Consider the following 14,415-nt stretch of genomic DNA (forward strand, 5'->3'; position numbering starts at 1 on the left):
TATTATCACAGCTAACATTGCATGTATCCGAAATGGGGAGGGCTTGCCAATTACAATTCTTTTTCTTACTCCCCCCCCTTGTCCATTTCTCATCTTTATCCATTTATTTGTTTGTCAATTGAGTTGTTTGTTTGGGTTTTTTCAGTTTTGCCATGTTGGGTTTTTTTCTTTTTCCAACTTAAATTCTCTTTCTCTGTGAAGCCAAATAGTGCATAGCAGGGTCTGTGTTGACACGATGGTTGGCACATTAGAGGCGTGCATGTGCGTGCACGTGCACGTGGGAAAGCCTCCTGAGATAACTGGCTGTAGCCCATCTGTGGATCAGCCTGCAAATAAGCAGTGCTTCAGATGGCAACCAGCCATGCTGGAGCAGCAGCCCCAGTCACCAGGAGGAGATTCTTCAAAGTGCATGAAGTTGAGTGCATGCATTAATGTGTGGCTGTGGCTCAGTCATTTTTCTTCCTGATGAAAGCCTCTGTGTAAGCGTATATAGAGAACATAACTCACCCCTTCTTAAAAGGGAGCTAACCCCACTCCCAGAAGACAATATGTGCTCTTACTGAGCCCTAATGCAAGATATAATTAAACAGAAATTCAAAATAAGATCTTTCCTTGGAAAAAACTAAACAAACTAATTCTTGCTGTAAAACCTGGCAACACCATTAAGTTCAGATCAGTCGATGAGACTGTACGTGGAGAAACAAGGATGCCCTTAGGGACTCAGCAAACCTAAATATTAGAAAATTCCCATCTGGTGATCAGCTTATGAACCGAAGGAAGTGTAGAAATTTGCTGGCAAACTCTTCAAAACTGTTGTGCATATTGAAAAGACATTAGCAGGGAGGCAGTGCTCTGCCTGATAGTGTTTCTGTTACATCGGGTGTGAAAGCCTAGTACCACCCAGTTCAGCAGCAGGAACCATAGGGAATTTAAATGAGAAGGAGGTGTCACCTCAAAGGAGGTTACATCCAAGACAGCGTTCAGCACCTGGCTCAGTTCTGGCTTTAAATTTGGTGAGCTGGTGGTTCTGAGGACAAACCTGCTGAAACGCAATGAGGGCTTCCTGTGTTGGGCTGGAGTGCTGTGTTTGCTTGGCCCTGATCTCGCGAGGCAGGTGCAGGCATGGGGGCCACACCGGCTGTGTTCAAGCTGATGCAGGCATGTTCTCCAGTAGCAAATATTTTCTTGATGTGCTGAAAAATGCAGCCTGTCATTTCTGCAGCCGTCTTCCTCAAGGGTTTGGCAGGAATCACAGGGTGCTTGAGCAAGTCGGTTAGCTGAGGACAGAGTGCTTTGTTAGCCTCACCACCACAGCTGAACTTTCCAAATGTAGTGATCTCCTTAAACCAAGTAAAGCTTGTGTGAGAGACTGCAAGGTCTGTGGAAAACTTGCCATGGAGTTGTAGAATACCAGGTTGGAAGAGAGCTCAAGGATCATTTGGTCTTTCTTGGCAAAAGCACAGCCTAGACAAGATGGCCCCAGTACCTTGTCCAAAGGAATTCTTAATGTGTCCAGGGTTGGGGACTCCAGAAGTAACTTGTACCCATTACCCTTTGTCTTTTTCATGTGACTCCTTGTTAAAAGGGAGTCTCCATCTTCTTTGTCACCACCCTTTAAGTACTGGAACTTGGTGATAAGGTCTTCCCTATCCCCTGAGTTGTCTTTAACTTAATGAGCTTGGGAGCAGCCTCATGTCTGCTGTTGTCTCAAGATGTTACACAGCATCTTTCAGCCAGCAGGTATTGTCTACCTTTCCACCAAGTCTTGCAGGGAACTGCTGCTGCCTGCTGCATCTCATCAGACTTCGGTTCAGGTTTTCAGCTCAGCAGCAACAGTACCTGTCCTTTCTCCCAGTTTCTTTCCCTCCATGCTGCAGCAGAGCCTTAGCTTTCCAACTCGCAGAAACTAAGTGTGGGGTCTCTGCTTTTTTTTTCTACAGGAATGACTGTAATTTGAGAGAGGTGAACCTGTTCAATTCAAGAAGGCCACACAACAAAAAGTATATATTGATGTATTTTCCAGAAAAATCTCCCTGTGCTCAAATGGATGAGTTTGTAGCATTTCTGCAAGCAGTTGTATCTCTTGGGGCTTTGGGTTGGTTTTTTTTTTGAGGAGACCCTGTTAGCTATGCCAGAGACAGGAGAGCATCCAAAGGAAGCTTAACAGTAGCCGGCAGCAGAGAATTCAGAAGGCAGCAGCTACCAAATCCAGCAGGGTGTGGGGAACGTGTTTGAGTTTTCAGTGCCTTGGCATGTCCCCACAAGTTCTTGAAAATGGTGAAATTCAAGCACAGAATCAGATCCTTCTGCTGAATTGGAGCCGAGGGCTCCAAATACACAGGCAGCATCTTTCTGCTTTGACTACTTTACTGTTGGCTTATGTCAGGGAGTCTCTGCAAGGAGGTCCTTGAAGGATTGGGCCAGGAATTCAGTTGCCTTTGGATGACTATTAAGAAAACTGTCTGGCATTTGCTATGGTAGTTTGCATCTCAGCCAGCATTTTTAAGAAGTTGCAAGTGGTTAATAAGTAACTTCCTAGTCTGCTAGGGAAATTATATTTTGTCAGTTGGTTTTGATGAGAGGGCTTTCCCTTTGCTAAGGGTAAGAGTTTTGTTCCTCACTTCAAATGAGGAATGTGAAAACACCATTATAGTCAGAGCAGGAAACCTGTCTTGTATGCTAAGTTTCTCCTAGGTTTTCTAGAGGTAGAGCATCTCACAGACAGGCAGGAGTCAGGTTGGCCCAGATTCAATTCTACTCTGTGAGTAGCCTCACTTGTTCTTTACTCAGCTACAGCATAAATGATAGTGGCAGCATGTGCCTATAATACTCTCATGGTGCCTTTAATGAAATAGTTACTGGGTGGGATATGAAAAAGCAATGTGAAAGCCTGAGTTACTGCTTTGCAAACTTCTCACTCTGTATTTCCATATAAATGCATGTCAATCCATTTCTTTTTTATGGAGTTTCACGTGGATTCCAAGAGAAGCCCTGGACTATGGGTGCTTTGGCAGGTCTCTGTTTGATCTAAGAGTCTTTCCCTATAAATATTCAATGCTCTTCAAAGCGTAGTGGTTTTGGACCTCCAAGCATGTAGAATTTACTGCCCACCTCTGTGCCAAGGGCTGACCCAAAAAGGGCAGAATGTGAATTCCCTTTGTAAAATTGACTCTGCTAGTTCTATACATTATTCTCCCTGTCTCCCATTTAGCACGTTAGTGTGCTGACAGTAGAGTACACAGCACTTAGCAGCTGGTTTGTGGAACCATCAGTCAGGAAATTATATGATAAATAGGAGGTAGCCAGGTTTAGTGGCACTTTATTCTGCTTCAGCAATTTTAGCCTGACTTTGGAAAAGTCATCATGTGGTTTTTCTTAAGGGTTGCAACAGGAGATGGCTGCAGTACAGTAACTTATTACACATACATTTGAGTTATGATGTTCACCAGCTGTATTGCTCATGTGTAAATAATAAACTGTGAGATGGATAATTAGGTTGGGGTTTGATATGCAGCTCTGCTCTGGTTGGCGCTGGGCTAACAGGAGACAGCTCCCTGTACCGTGATGGAGTACGGCTGCTGCCCAGATGGAAACTGCAGACAAGATGCAACCAAGGTATACAAAGGAGCTTAATGTGAGAGGGCTCAGAAAGGTGTTCTTGGAGATTTACATCCCATGTATTAAGTCAGCTTGTTGGTGCTTTCTGCTGAACAGGTTTCACACAGGGCAATACTTTTTTGGAGTCATTTCATACTCATTTTCCATTTCCCAGGTGAAGGAGGCTAGATGATTGCATTCAGGAGGGTTAAATGGAGTTCCGCTGCTCAGGCTGGCTGAGGATGGGATGGGGAGAAGACTCAGCATCCTTAGTGGGATTGCTTGCCATGGCCAGATGGAGTCCTTCCTGTCTGACATAAACAAAGGTGAAAAAGTCTCTGTGGTCTCACCTGTGCTCCCCAGAGCAGGAAGTCTGAGAAGGACTTCTCTGTGCATCTACGAGGGTGTGAGTGACTTCCCTCTTTGCTGAAACCATGGTGGCAGAGTTTCTATGGTAGAATACCATACACCTTTTTAAAAACCCCCTCCTTGCTGCTTATGATACTGCAGCCAAACACCAGCAAAGTAGCGAACCAAGCAAGCAGGGAGATATGCTAAAACACACTTCTTATGCCCCTTTTTCCCTTCTCCACTGTGATGGCTGGTGAGGAATGTGTTTTAGGAGGTGGCAGCAAGCATCATCTAGTCAAATGGTGACAGTGTGTTCACAGGGGTGCCTGGTCATCTGTGACCCACCTTTACTCCTGCTGAAGCCCAGGCGTGCTCAGCATGGGGAGTGAAGATTGTAACAGATTGCCTGCCAAGCTCCAGTAGGTGCCGCAGAACTGGAATGAAAGCAACCATGTGTTTGAGCTCCCAGTAGTAAGCCACAATTATTTTTCATTTACAGTGTCTGAGCCCTGAGTCAGTAAATGGCAGAAATGTGCTGTGGTTGATCACATGCTAGTGATGTGTCACGAAATCAAACCATGAAACTGGACTGACTGTGTCAGATGTTTCCAGATTTTCCTGACAACTGAGGATATTTCCTCAGAATTTAGGCAATTTCCCCTTTGTCCCCTCTGTTTATTCCTTAGGACTATGAAGTTTGTTCCTCTGGTTCTTTCTCCTGCTTCAAAACATAACTGATAAACTAACCCAACTTTGGACAAACACCAAGGGGAGGAAAAAAAATCTTTTTTTCTTTGTTTGTTTGTTTTGGTTGGTTGATTTGTTTGCTAATTTTTCTGACCATCTCTGGTTGGCATGAAGGAGCTGCTTTCACGAATGACATAATCTAAGAGAAGGATTGTATCTCCTGAATGGGAAAGGCAGGAAATACAAAAAGAAGATACTTTCAGGAGTCAGCAGGCAAAACCAAAATAGGCTTAGTTATAGTGCCAGTTAATAATTAAAGTTTTCTTTCTTTCTATAAGCATTTTAGTAAATGACATGACCTAATGTCTGTACTTCTCAGCTTCTGGTGTTAGATAAACACATGACTTCATCCAAAGTGCCCATTGGGTAATGATTGGATAGGGTCAGTTTGTCACATGGCACTGGAGATGCTCAGCATCTCCTTTAGATTTTGAGCATTTGGGAGGTAGCAGTGGGTGCAGAGTGGGCTATCTCCTCCTTGGGCACACAAGTCCCATTGGTGGGCTGGTGTGGGGATCTGTGGTCTGTGCATGTTGTGTCCTTCAAAACTGGGAGGCAATCCTCTGCCAAAGCAGTGGGGAGCTTCAGGCAGGCTTGGGCTTGGCTCTTCTGGGCAGTCCATCTCTGTCATCCTCCTCGAAGAGGCTCTCTGGAGCTGTCTGAGAACTGCAGAGAATGGGAGCCCTGACAGCTGCAAAATCCTTTAGCCCTGCAGAGGCCTTTGAGGGGCTGATGGAGAGGAGCTTACTACAGTCATGGATCCCTGGGTCTCCAGCACTGAGGCCAAGGCACCCTCTTCCTTTCAGAACCAGTGTCTGAAATAAGTCCCTCTGCCCTCAGGCACATTCCTCCAGATGTAGCCATCGGTGTGACCCAGCTAAGCATTTCCACTACTGCCTTTCCTCTTACTGCAGTTCCCTTTTCACTCCCTTGTCTGGTGTATTCCAGATAGTAATTTCTCAGCTCAGTTATGCTTTCTGTTAGAGGATTGTGTGTACATCTCTGAGGATAGACTTCATTGTTTTCTCTACTTAAGCTTTTTGTCCTGGGATGATTCATATATAGGCACATAATTATTTATTAAAGACTTCTGTATGTCCCTTTCCATTTCAGCTATAGAAAGGTAATGTTGAAATTAGTAAATGCGTATTTATGCAAATACTGTGCGCCAAACTCTCCTCTCAGACCTGACTGATTGCAGCAGGGAAGAGGAATGCAACCCAAGTGATAGCACTACTGACACATGCTTTTCAATTACTGTTCCATCTCTATGACTGTTGTTTTTAAAGAGTTGTTGGAGATACTCAGCTGCAGGAACCTCGCTTGTTTTTTTCAGATCCGCCTCACCTCTTCCCAGCATTCCACCCTCCTGTACCAATTGATGCGAGACATCATGAGGGACGCTACCATTACGAACCATCTCCCATTCCTCCTCTGCATGTGTGAGTATTGAGTGTTTCCCCTTTCTTCAGCTGCCTGAAGAACAGGCAGGTACAGGAACCTTTGCAGTGCTTAAACCCGTGCACTCTGCCAGCCTTGCTGGAGACCAGGATTTACTTTTGGAAAGTGTTCTCTGTTCATGGAGCAAAATCCAGGCTGCTGCCTGAGGAATTTTGGTTACAGTAAGTGGCTGGCAAGTGTTAACTATATGCTTTGCTGGCATTCCTTCTGGGTGCTGTTGTTCCTAGGTTAGAAAGTGCTGAACGCTGTAAAATACAACCAGACAAAAACATGTATTTGGTGTGTATCAGGCTTGGGATTCTTCATAGCTAGAATTTCCTCTCGTGCCAGCGTTGCTTGTTTGTGGGTTGGTTTTTTTTTCCAGTGACTGCTATGAAGCATAATGAAATTTTTAGTAAATTTTTGTAGTGCCTGTTGTGTGCACGCACAGGCGATCGGTTGATTGATGGGAATGTCACCCAAACAAAATGGCAAATGTGATAGAGCACATGGTTTACACAAAGATAAAAGAAATGAATACCAGTGATAACGTGCATTAGAAAAGGGTGGTAGTGGTGAATTCCTGTAGAAATAAATATTATCTTACTCTGTATGGGGAGACAGATATCAGCTTTGCAGAATAAAACCAGTTGTGTCCAGAAAACTGTTATATGGCATTAAAAATGGAGCTGAGAAGCAGGGCTTGGTACTTTGCTAAAAGGCTTGATATATACATTTAATCATATCTACTAATCACCTCTCATACTGAGAAAATACAACAAGAAAAGCACAAGTAATACTTTGAAGAATAATGCAAGTTGTTTAGATGGCAGATTGCTTTGCTATGGCTATTAGTTACAGCTGTGTAATTACATATATATGCAGAAGAAAAATTAAGTTGTTTTAAAACAAGTCCTCCTCTGTGAGCAGAATTAATTGATATTAACAGTCCTAACTACCTGCCCAAGTACACACACAATATTTTACTACCGGTCTTTTTGGGTCAGTCTTCTATTACCGAATTGTAATTTCAGAGCAGATTTGCCTGGAGGTAAGTAATAAATCTGTGTTGCAGTCTTCTTGGGCATTAGAGGAAAAGTGGGTATGTATAGAAAGACAGAATACAGAAACCTGTGATTTGTTCCTCTAACGCATCACTATTTACAACACAGTCAACCATATCATCAAATATACCCAAATACATTCTGATACTTGCTGCTAAATAAGCACTGTAAGCTGAAGGTGGCAGGCTCAGACAGTCATTGTATGGTCACCCTAGATTCTACAGTGCAGTGAATATCCTGTCTGAATATTTTTTGGGAGGTGGGGGAAGGGCAATCCTGCTCATCCTGCAGCTAGTAAGCAATTTGCCTTTGTCTTTGGTGCCAGGCAGGCGAAGCAGGGAGGCCCAGAAGTGTTTTAACCTTCAGCAGCAGAACACCTTCAGCCAAAGGCCAAGTACCAGCTGTGAGCTTTCTTAGAGGCTTCTGGATCCATGTACCGTGGATCCTGGCTGCCCTTGATGTGCTGAGCCCTCTCCAGAATCAGAGCCCCATGAGCCCAGCCCATACTGTGACACCCTGCACCTGCAGGCAGGGCTTTTGGGTGGGCAGACCACTGTTCCCTGCTTTGTGTGACAGTGGGAAATAGGGGCTAGCAACCTAGAGGGCTATAAATGCCAGGATTTCTGTAAGAGCCTGAAAAATGCCAACTTCCTGCCTGATTTGGTGTTCAGCACTATTCCAAGCCCCCACTTCTGACTGAACCCTGTGGAGCAGCAGTGATTCCACCAGTCCCTGCAGAGGCTTCTTAGAGATGATGAGATCTTATCACCATGTGATATGAATGCAGGAGACAGGTGCTTTAGAAATACATGCTGATATCTGCCCATGCTTTAAACTCAAATTTCCTTCACTATGGCTGTTTATTTTCCCATTAACTTCTGTTGATTCTTCTGCTAATTTGGTTTGTGCAGCCATAGCAATGATGAGCTCTGGTGGACCCTTGGAGCTGCTGATGGTCAGTGTTATTAAATGTCAATACACAATTAAGCAGCTTTTTAAAAAAACAAACTGTCAAACTCCACAGCTTCTTTGTAGATTTTAAGGTTTTTCATGCTTTTGCAGTTTTCAGGAATGTGTTTTAATGTATGTGTGAGGTAGACACCCAGCAGTTTTCTTGCACGTTCTACAGAGGTTGGTGTGGGTTTCACTTAGGAGTGTTAGATTTGGGATTGTTTGAGCCATTGTTGACCTGCTGTCCTAACAACCATTGATACACACACACACACACTCCCCCACCCAAGATAAGAAAAGGGTCTGAGGAGTTACTGGAGAATTCTAAGAGAAAAAGACAGCAGCACCACTCAGGATTTAAATGTTTACCCACAGCTTCATCAATGACTTCATTGTATGAGTGGTTTTCTCCTCAGCTTCATAATGCTCTCAAATGTGTGTGGAATATAAATTTAAAAAAAGGGGGAGGGGTGTCAAAAAGTTGGCATAATTCCAGTCATGCAGGCTTCTAGAAATGTGTTCCAGAATCTGTCAAGCCTTAGTGGAATTGGTTTAGGTGTAACACAAGTGCAGAAAATCTGTAGAGTGCCTTGTCTGCACGATGCCTACAACGTGTGCACATAATTTTGAACAATGACCAAGTGTAAAAGAAATTGGGGGAAAAGGAGACATTTTAAAGGTGTTACAGGACTCTTACATACTTGCAGCTCCAAAGATGTGTATATATATTTATGTCTATAATTATTCTACTTTAATTGCTGATGGGCAGAACCGTTGTATCCCAAATTCCAGCCTGGAGCCAAATTTTATAATTTGAGTTACAAACCCCTAAAATAAGGGTTTATGTTTATGATGGAATTGCTGACAGATGCTTATGTATAGTAGGACTAGCAGGCATTGCTGTAATTATGCTATCGTATCCTATCATTAAAGATTTCAATTGAAAGAGGTTTATAAATTACTCTTCCTCTTAGATAAACCACCCTACATTAAGGCATCAACGATATGCTGCAGAATTAAATTAAAATCTCATAAAATGAAATATGTTCTGTATTAGCTGTTTGACACTTAATTTGCCTCTGAATGAGTAGAGGAAATCACAAATTAACCTGCCTTTGTTTTTCCAGCCAAGGCTTATTAGGTGTTAGAACAACTGCAATTACAGGCCAATAATAACCCCCAACCCTTATGAATATGTACTGAAATGTGTCATTTTGTGTTACCAAAACCTGTTTGTTAGGGCTGTGTAGTTATCCTGGAATTTCTACAGTAAAACTTCACTTTATACTTGGGGGAAGATGTATGAAACTGAAGTTGTTCTTTAGCAGCAACATACGAACAGTGTAATTGGAGCTGGAATTTGTGTTTTCCTTGTTTGGTTTTTGTTGTTTGTTGTGGGTTGTTGGTTGGGGTTGGTTTGTTTGGGTTTGTTTGGTTGTTTGTTTTTTTCCTTTTCAAAATCTAATGCCTAAATTTTAATTTTTAAACAAATACTCCAGTAAATTTTAATTCAGTTTTGGTACTTTTCATTAAACTGGCAACTGAAGTTGCTTGTTAAATATACATAGAATACATAGAATAAATATCCTATGGTTAAAACATACCAAAAGAAATAATAGCTATTTCTTGCTTGTTTGGTTTGGTTTTGGTGGGGTTTTATTGTTTATTTGTTTGTTTAGGGGTTTTGTTTTGCTTTGTTTTTCCCTAACTCTTCCTTGATTTTCAATTTTGATCTCTAAAGCAAGGTACTAAAAGAGAAACTGAAACTGAATTATGGTTTTGGTCCTTGACATTTGCTAGGCTGTCCAGGAAAGTGTGATGCCTTCTGCAGTTGGTGTGCAGTAATTAAAAATCATGCTGCTAATGAGGGTATTTATTTGAACATAAGCATGGTACTACTTTACTCTTCAAGAACCAAATCACAGGCTTACTATCTGCTAACTCTTCCAATTGCCAGATGTCTTTGTTAGCAGTGACTTCATTGGAATGAGAGTTTTTAGCAGTGAGCAGAGGAAGAGTAAGTGTCTGAACAGTGCAAGCGTAAATAACTTCATAGTTCCACACCTTGTAAAATATGACTTGGCCAAGGTGAGAGTTTTTATTTATTCAAACACACACACACACACACACACACACCCCAGCCACCAGAAAAAGCTCCTTAGAGGCAAACTTCTACTGGCACATTGGACTACAGCAATTTGGGAAGCTACCATTCTTGGTCATTCATTCATTACCACACCTTTACTGAATTGCACTGAAGGTGTGTACATTTCAGAGCAGTTAATGCACACGTTGGAGGGAGCTAGTAGACATTTGAAGTTTATTTAATGGTATTACAAGATACCAAAACGTTCATCCATTTTGTCCCCATCTCTCTTACTGTTGCCATGCTGTTTTAGGTTTGCCCTGGTCTGTGAGTAAAGGAGCATGAGCAGGCAAATCTGATAGTGGGTGCATTGATGTTATCCATAGGCTTACAGCCAGAGGAGGCTGCCCTTGCAAGGAGGAAGCTGCAAGATAAAGCTCCTGTCTTGTAGTTTCCTAGGATCAATGGTACTCCAAGCTTTTCCTCACTGCTGAGGCCACTGTCTCCTGAGTTTGGCAGCCTTACGCACCAAAGCGATGCATGTGCTTGACATGAGTGTGAATGCACTGGTGCTAAAGCAAGCATGTGCTTCACTGGCAGCCAGCTTCAAGCTGATAAAAAGAGAAGTCTTCTTAGATACATTATTTCAAATCTTATTTATGCAGTTACCATTTACACAAGGTGGGAAGGCGGGGAAGAAAAGAAGGATCAGGCCCAGATGCCCAGCTTTCATTGGCCATTGATTTTGGGCTGCACGGCACAATGTGGGATGTCCAAATGCGTGAAGATTAAACTATTTGCTTTGCAAAATATCTTTCATTGTGAGAGAAACTGTTTGCTGTGTGTTTCATAGGACATTTAGATTTTCCCAGCCCCCTTTTCACTTTCATTCCTGAGCTTTTATTTATCGTTTAGGAAACTTAACATTCAAACCCCTGAAATCTTTTACCTGCTGCTCTACCTCGGTGTTCCCCTAAGCTGGAGACTTGGCAAGGAGTCTTATCATCTTGTCAGAGCATTCATTGATCCTTTCACAGTGGGAAGGAGAGCCCCTCCCAGTGTGAAAAACATCACTCCTTGAATTGGCTTTAATTGCTTTAAGACTTTTGAACCGGTTGTATGGTTTAGCCAGAAGCCATCGAAGAAGGACTGGGCAGCTCTTGGGATATGAAACGATGACTTTAGTTACAGCTTTCAAAAATCATCCATGAAAGTATTTTCTGTAAATAGGGAGAAATCTTGTATAAGATTGGAAGCAGTACCCCGAGAAACCCTCCTCTGGAAGTGAAGTGCAGCATTGAGAATAAGCAGCTGCTAATAGCCTGGAGGATATTTACAGCAAGTCTGTGAGAAGGGAGCAGCATGGTCTGGTGACTGGTTAAGGTTATTCAGAGTTTGTTCTATGCCGTGGATATGTGTGTTGTAGGCTCTGCAAGCAACATGCATGGCTTTTCTTGGTCACAGAGCAGTGCTGCGATGGTAATTCACAGACGGGAAAGAGCAGGGCCAGATGCCTCCACATAAACTTGAGCAGAGAATTTTCATTCAGTGCCAAGCCTTTTAGAAAGCAGGGAAGTGGAAGCCTGAGTCTAGACTAGAGCTGCGAGCTCTCACTCGGTGTGTAGCGTTGCATCATTTAAAACAGTGATTCAGTGTTTTGTTTAGCTGTTGGCACTTGTTTAGTAATATTTACCTTAAGACTTGCAGATCATAAATTCTCCTGTGCAAGCAGGCTCGCAGAATAGCTTCAGAAACAGACTGGTTTTAAAAACTGCCTGAAACTGGGAAATGTTTGGAAAGCAAATTATTGGTGGCATATATTGAATTGCAAGGGGGGAAAACCCCAACAGTGCGTGAGTCTTTTAATTCTTTTTCTTTTTTCTTTCTGAGAGAAACTTCAAAAAGGTAAAAACCGCCAAAAGGTAGTTAAAAATAGGTAAATTTTTTTTTAATGTAGCTGTTCAGTTCCATTGATTCGTTTAGGTAAGTTGTGGTCTGAAGCTTCTGCATGCTCAGATCATCTCTTCTGTTTTTCTCACATATTTGCTCTCTTCCTCCTACAAGAAAGCAGTACTGAGGAAATAATATTGTATTTAAAAGTTCATTTCTGCTGGCAAATAAATTCTAGATCAAATAAGGATTCACAGCTAAAAAATAATTCCCATTTTTAGCTAGCACATTTACATGAAAGTCAACAGAATTGCCTCTAAGCGCACCAGATTACATTTGCTTCACATCATTCATCTGTTTCTGTGGCGGATAATATTTTGTGACATAATCATTTTCTCTGGAGTAGCTAATTGTAATGCCAAGGAACTACAGATTTATAAAGGAGAAACAATAGCAGCAGATAAATATTGCGTTAACAGAGGCTCTTTGTTCTTCTCACACAGCCAGCTTGATTTCAGGATGGCTGGGGAAGTTACAGCCATTGAGATAAGAGGAATGTATTGGTGAGGTTTTTAACGTGGAAGGAAAAGCTTAGAAAATACAAGAGTGTGTTTTGTTAAAAATCCTTTGGTAGTAACTTCCTCCCCTATCTTCCATTCATATTTTAATGTTGAAAAAAGCACTTGCAGCCTTAATGAGAAATGTAGGCTTGCATGGGCCAGCTGAGCACCCCTCACAATATGGGCACTCAGTAGCAGCACCAACTTCCAGGGCAACTTCCTGGGGCAATGCAAAGGCGGGAAACAAAAGGGAAAAGCCCTCAAGTGGTCCTGGGGAACGCTCCTGTGCTGCTCTAAAGGGAATCGATTGCCTGAGCCCCACCTGTGAGGCAGAGTGGCACAAGTTTGTCCAATTCAGATAAGGGAATTCCAAAAGAGGTTGTATAGGTGATGCTGGAGAGAAATAGTTCCTAGGTTTATCAGCAGTAAGTTGTCTATCGGCACTGGACAGCGCTGCCACTTAGCTGATTTACCCCATCTGGGTAGTTAACGGTGCTGCTTAGACAAACTCTCAGCTGCCAGTGAGAAGTGGTTCCCTAAGGCAGGCTTTCAAACCAGCATGAATTAAGAGATGATGGAAGCAAAATGAATGGACAGTGAAGTCCTGCCTGGGGACACCATGTTGTGTGTTTTTCTGTAGACTGAGGAATAACTAAGCATGACTTGGAGCTTTTGGGGCACTCCTGCTGTGCAGATGTGTCTGCAAGTGTGCATATTTGTGTGTATGTGTGCGTGCCTGAATATCTCTGCTTGCATTTATCATGGACTGAGTTGTTCTAGATCTTTGCACTTAAAACTAATGAAAGGAGCTACACAGAGTTTGAAAAAAATTAGAAGGAAAACATGAACAAAACAAGTAGGAAAAATACTCCTGGACAAAAACATTTAGAACATGTGGATAGTTCCTCACCTGAATGTAACCAAAAGTACAATGAATAGCTGCAATGCTAGAATTCTGCTGCTTGAAATTTCTATTATCTCATTCTGTTATCAGATGCAAAGAATGCAAGCTCTAAATATAGTCCACATTCAGAGACTCTGAGCCTGTGGTTTCTTGAACAAAATTCCTGTGTTCTTTGTGCTGTAGTCAGCAGTATTAGTCGAGTGAGCAGATATTGACTGTGGTATTCACGTGCAGTGAACCAGAAGCAAGCCAACTCTATAGAGGCTGCTGTCAAACTTGTTGCAGTGGCCTGTGAGGTACTGGACTGTGACAGACTCCTGTTTTTTTCAGTACAATTCTTCCACTCATGTTAAATCTTGCTTCAAAGAGAACTGAAATGTTAAGTCTTAGCCTTCTTTCTTTCCCCTTTCTTTTATTTTAAGTGTATGGGTGAGATTTCTGTGGTGTGAATTGAAAGTCCCTAAAGTGAGAGCTAGGTATAAAGTGGAAGAAAAGCGAACAATGAGTAGATCTGCAGCGGAGGAGCACAGAGCGTCTTCATCATACTCTTATGCAGTATTTCCCTGGCTTAGACTCCCTCCTCCCTCAACAAAGACATCACGTCCTATAATCTTGAAGTATGGACCAAATTTAGTTCAAACCTCTTTTTTTTCCTTCAAAGGAAGCAAAAAACCAGAAGTTAAATAACACCTTGTTTCCCTTTTTGTCACCCTTTACTCACCCTACTACATTATATAAATGTATATGTCTACATTTGTTTGCATGTTTGTAACAGAAAGCAGGCTCTTGAATAGCCGTTGGTTGTGTTTCTGGGATGTGGGAGAC

The 14,415-nt window shown here is 42.4% G+C and overlaps 1 protein-coding gene across 2 annotated transcripts in view; it reads left to right on the forward strand.

Moving 5' to 3' along the window:
* Positions 1 to 14,415, forward strand: part of GLI3 (GLI family zinc finger 3) — a 211,373-nt gene that overhangs the window by 113,625 nt on the left and 83,333 nt on the right. For both annotated transcript variants that reach the window (XM_054160988.1, XM_054160989.1), the window contains one exon: positions 6,032 to 6,137. In XM_054160988.1, coding sequence (XP_054016963.1) covers positions 6,032 to 6,137 — 106 coding nt within the window. The remainder of the gene's footprint in view (positions 1 to 6,031; positions 6,138 to 14,415) is intronic.

Source organism: Dryobates pubescens, chromosome 4 (genome assembly GCF_014839835.1).
Source record: "Dryobates pubescens isolate bDryPub1 chromosome 4, bDryPub1.pri, whole genome shotgun sequence".
Taxonomy (NCBI): Eukaryota; Metazoa; Chordata; class Aves; order Piciformes; family Picidae; genus Dryobates; species Dryobates pubescens.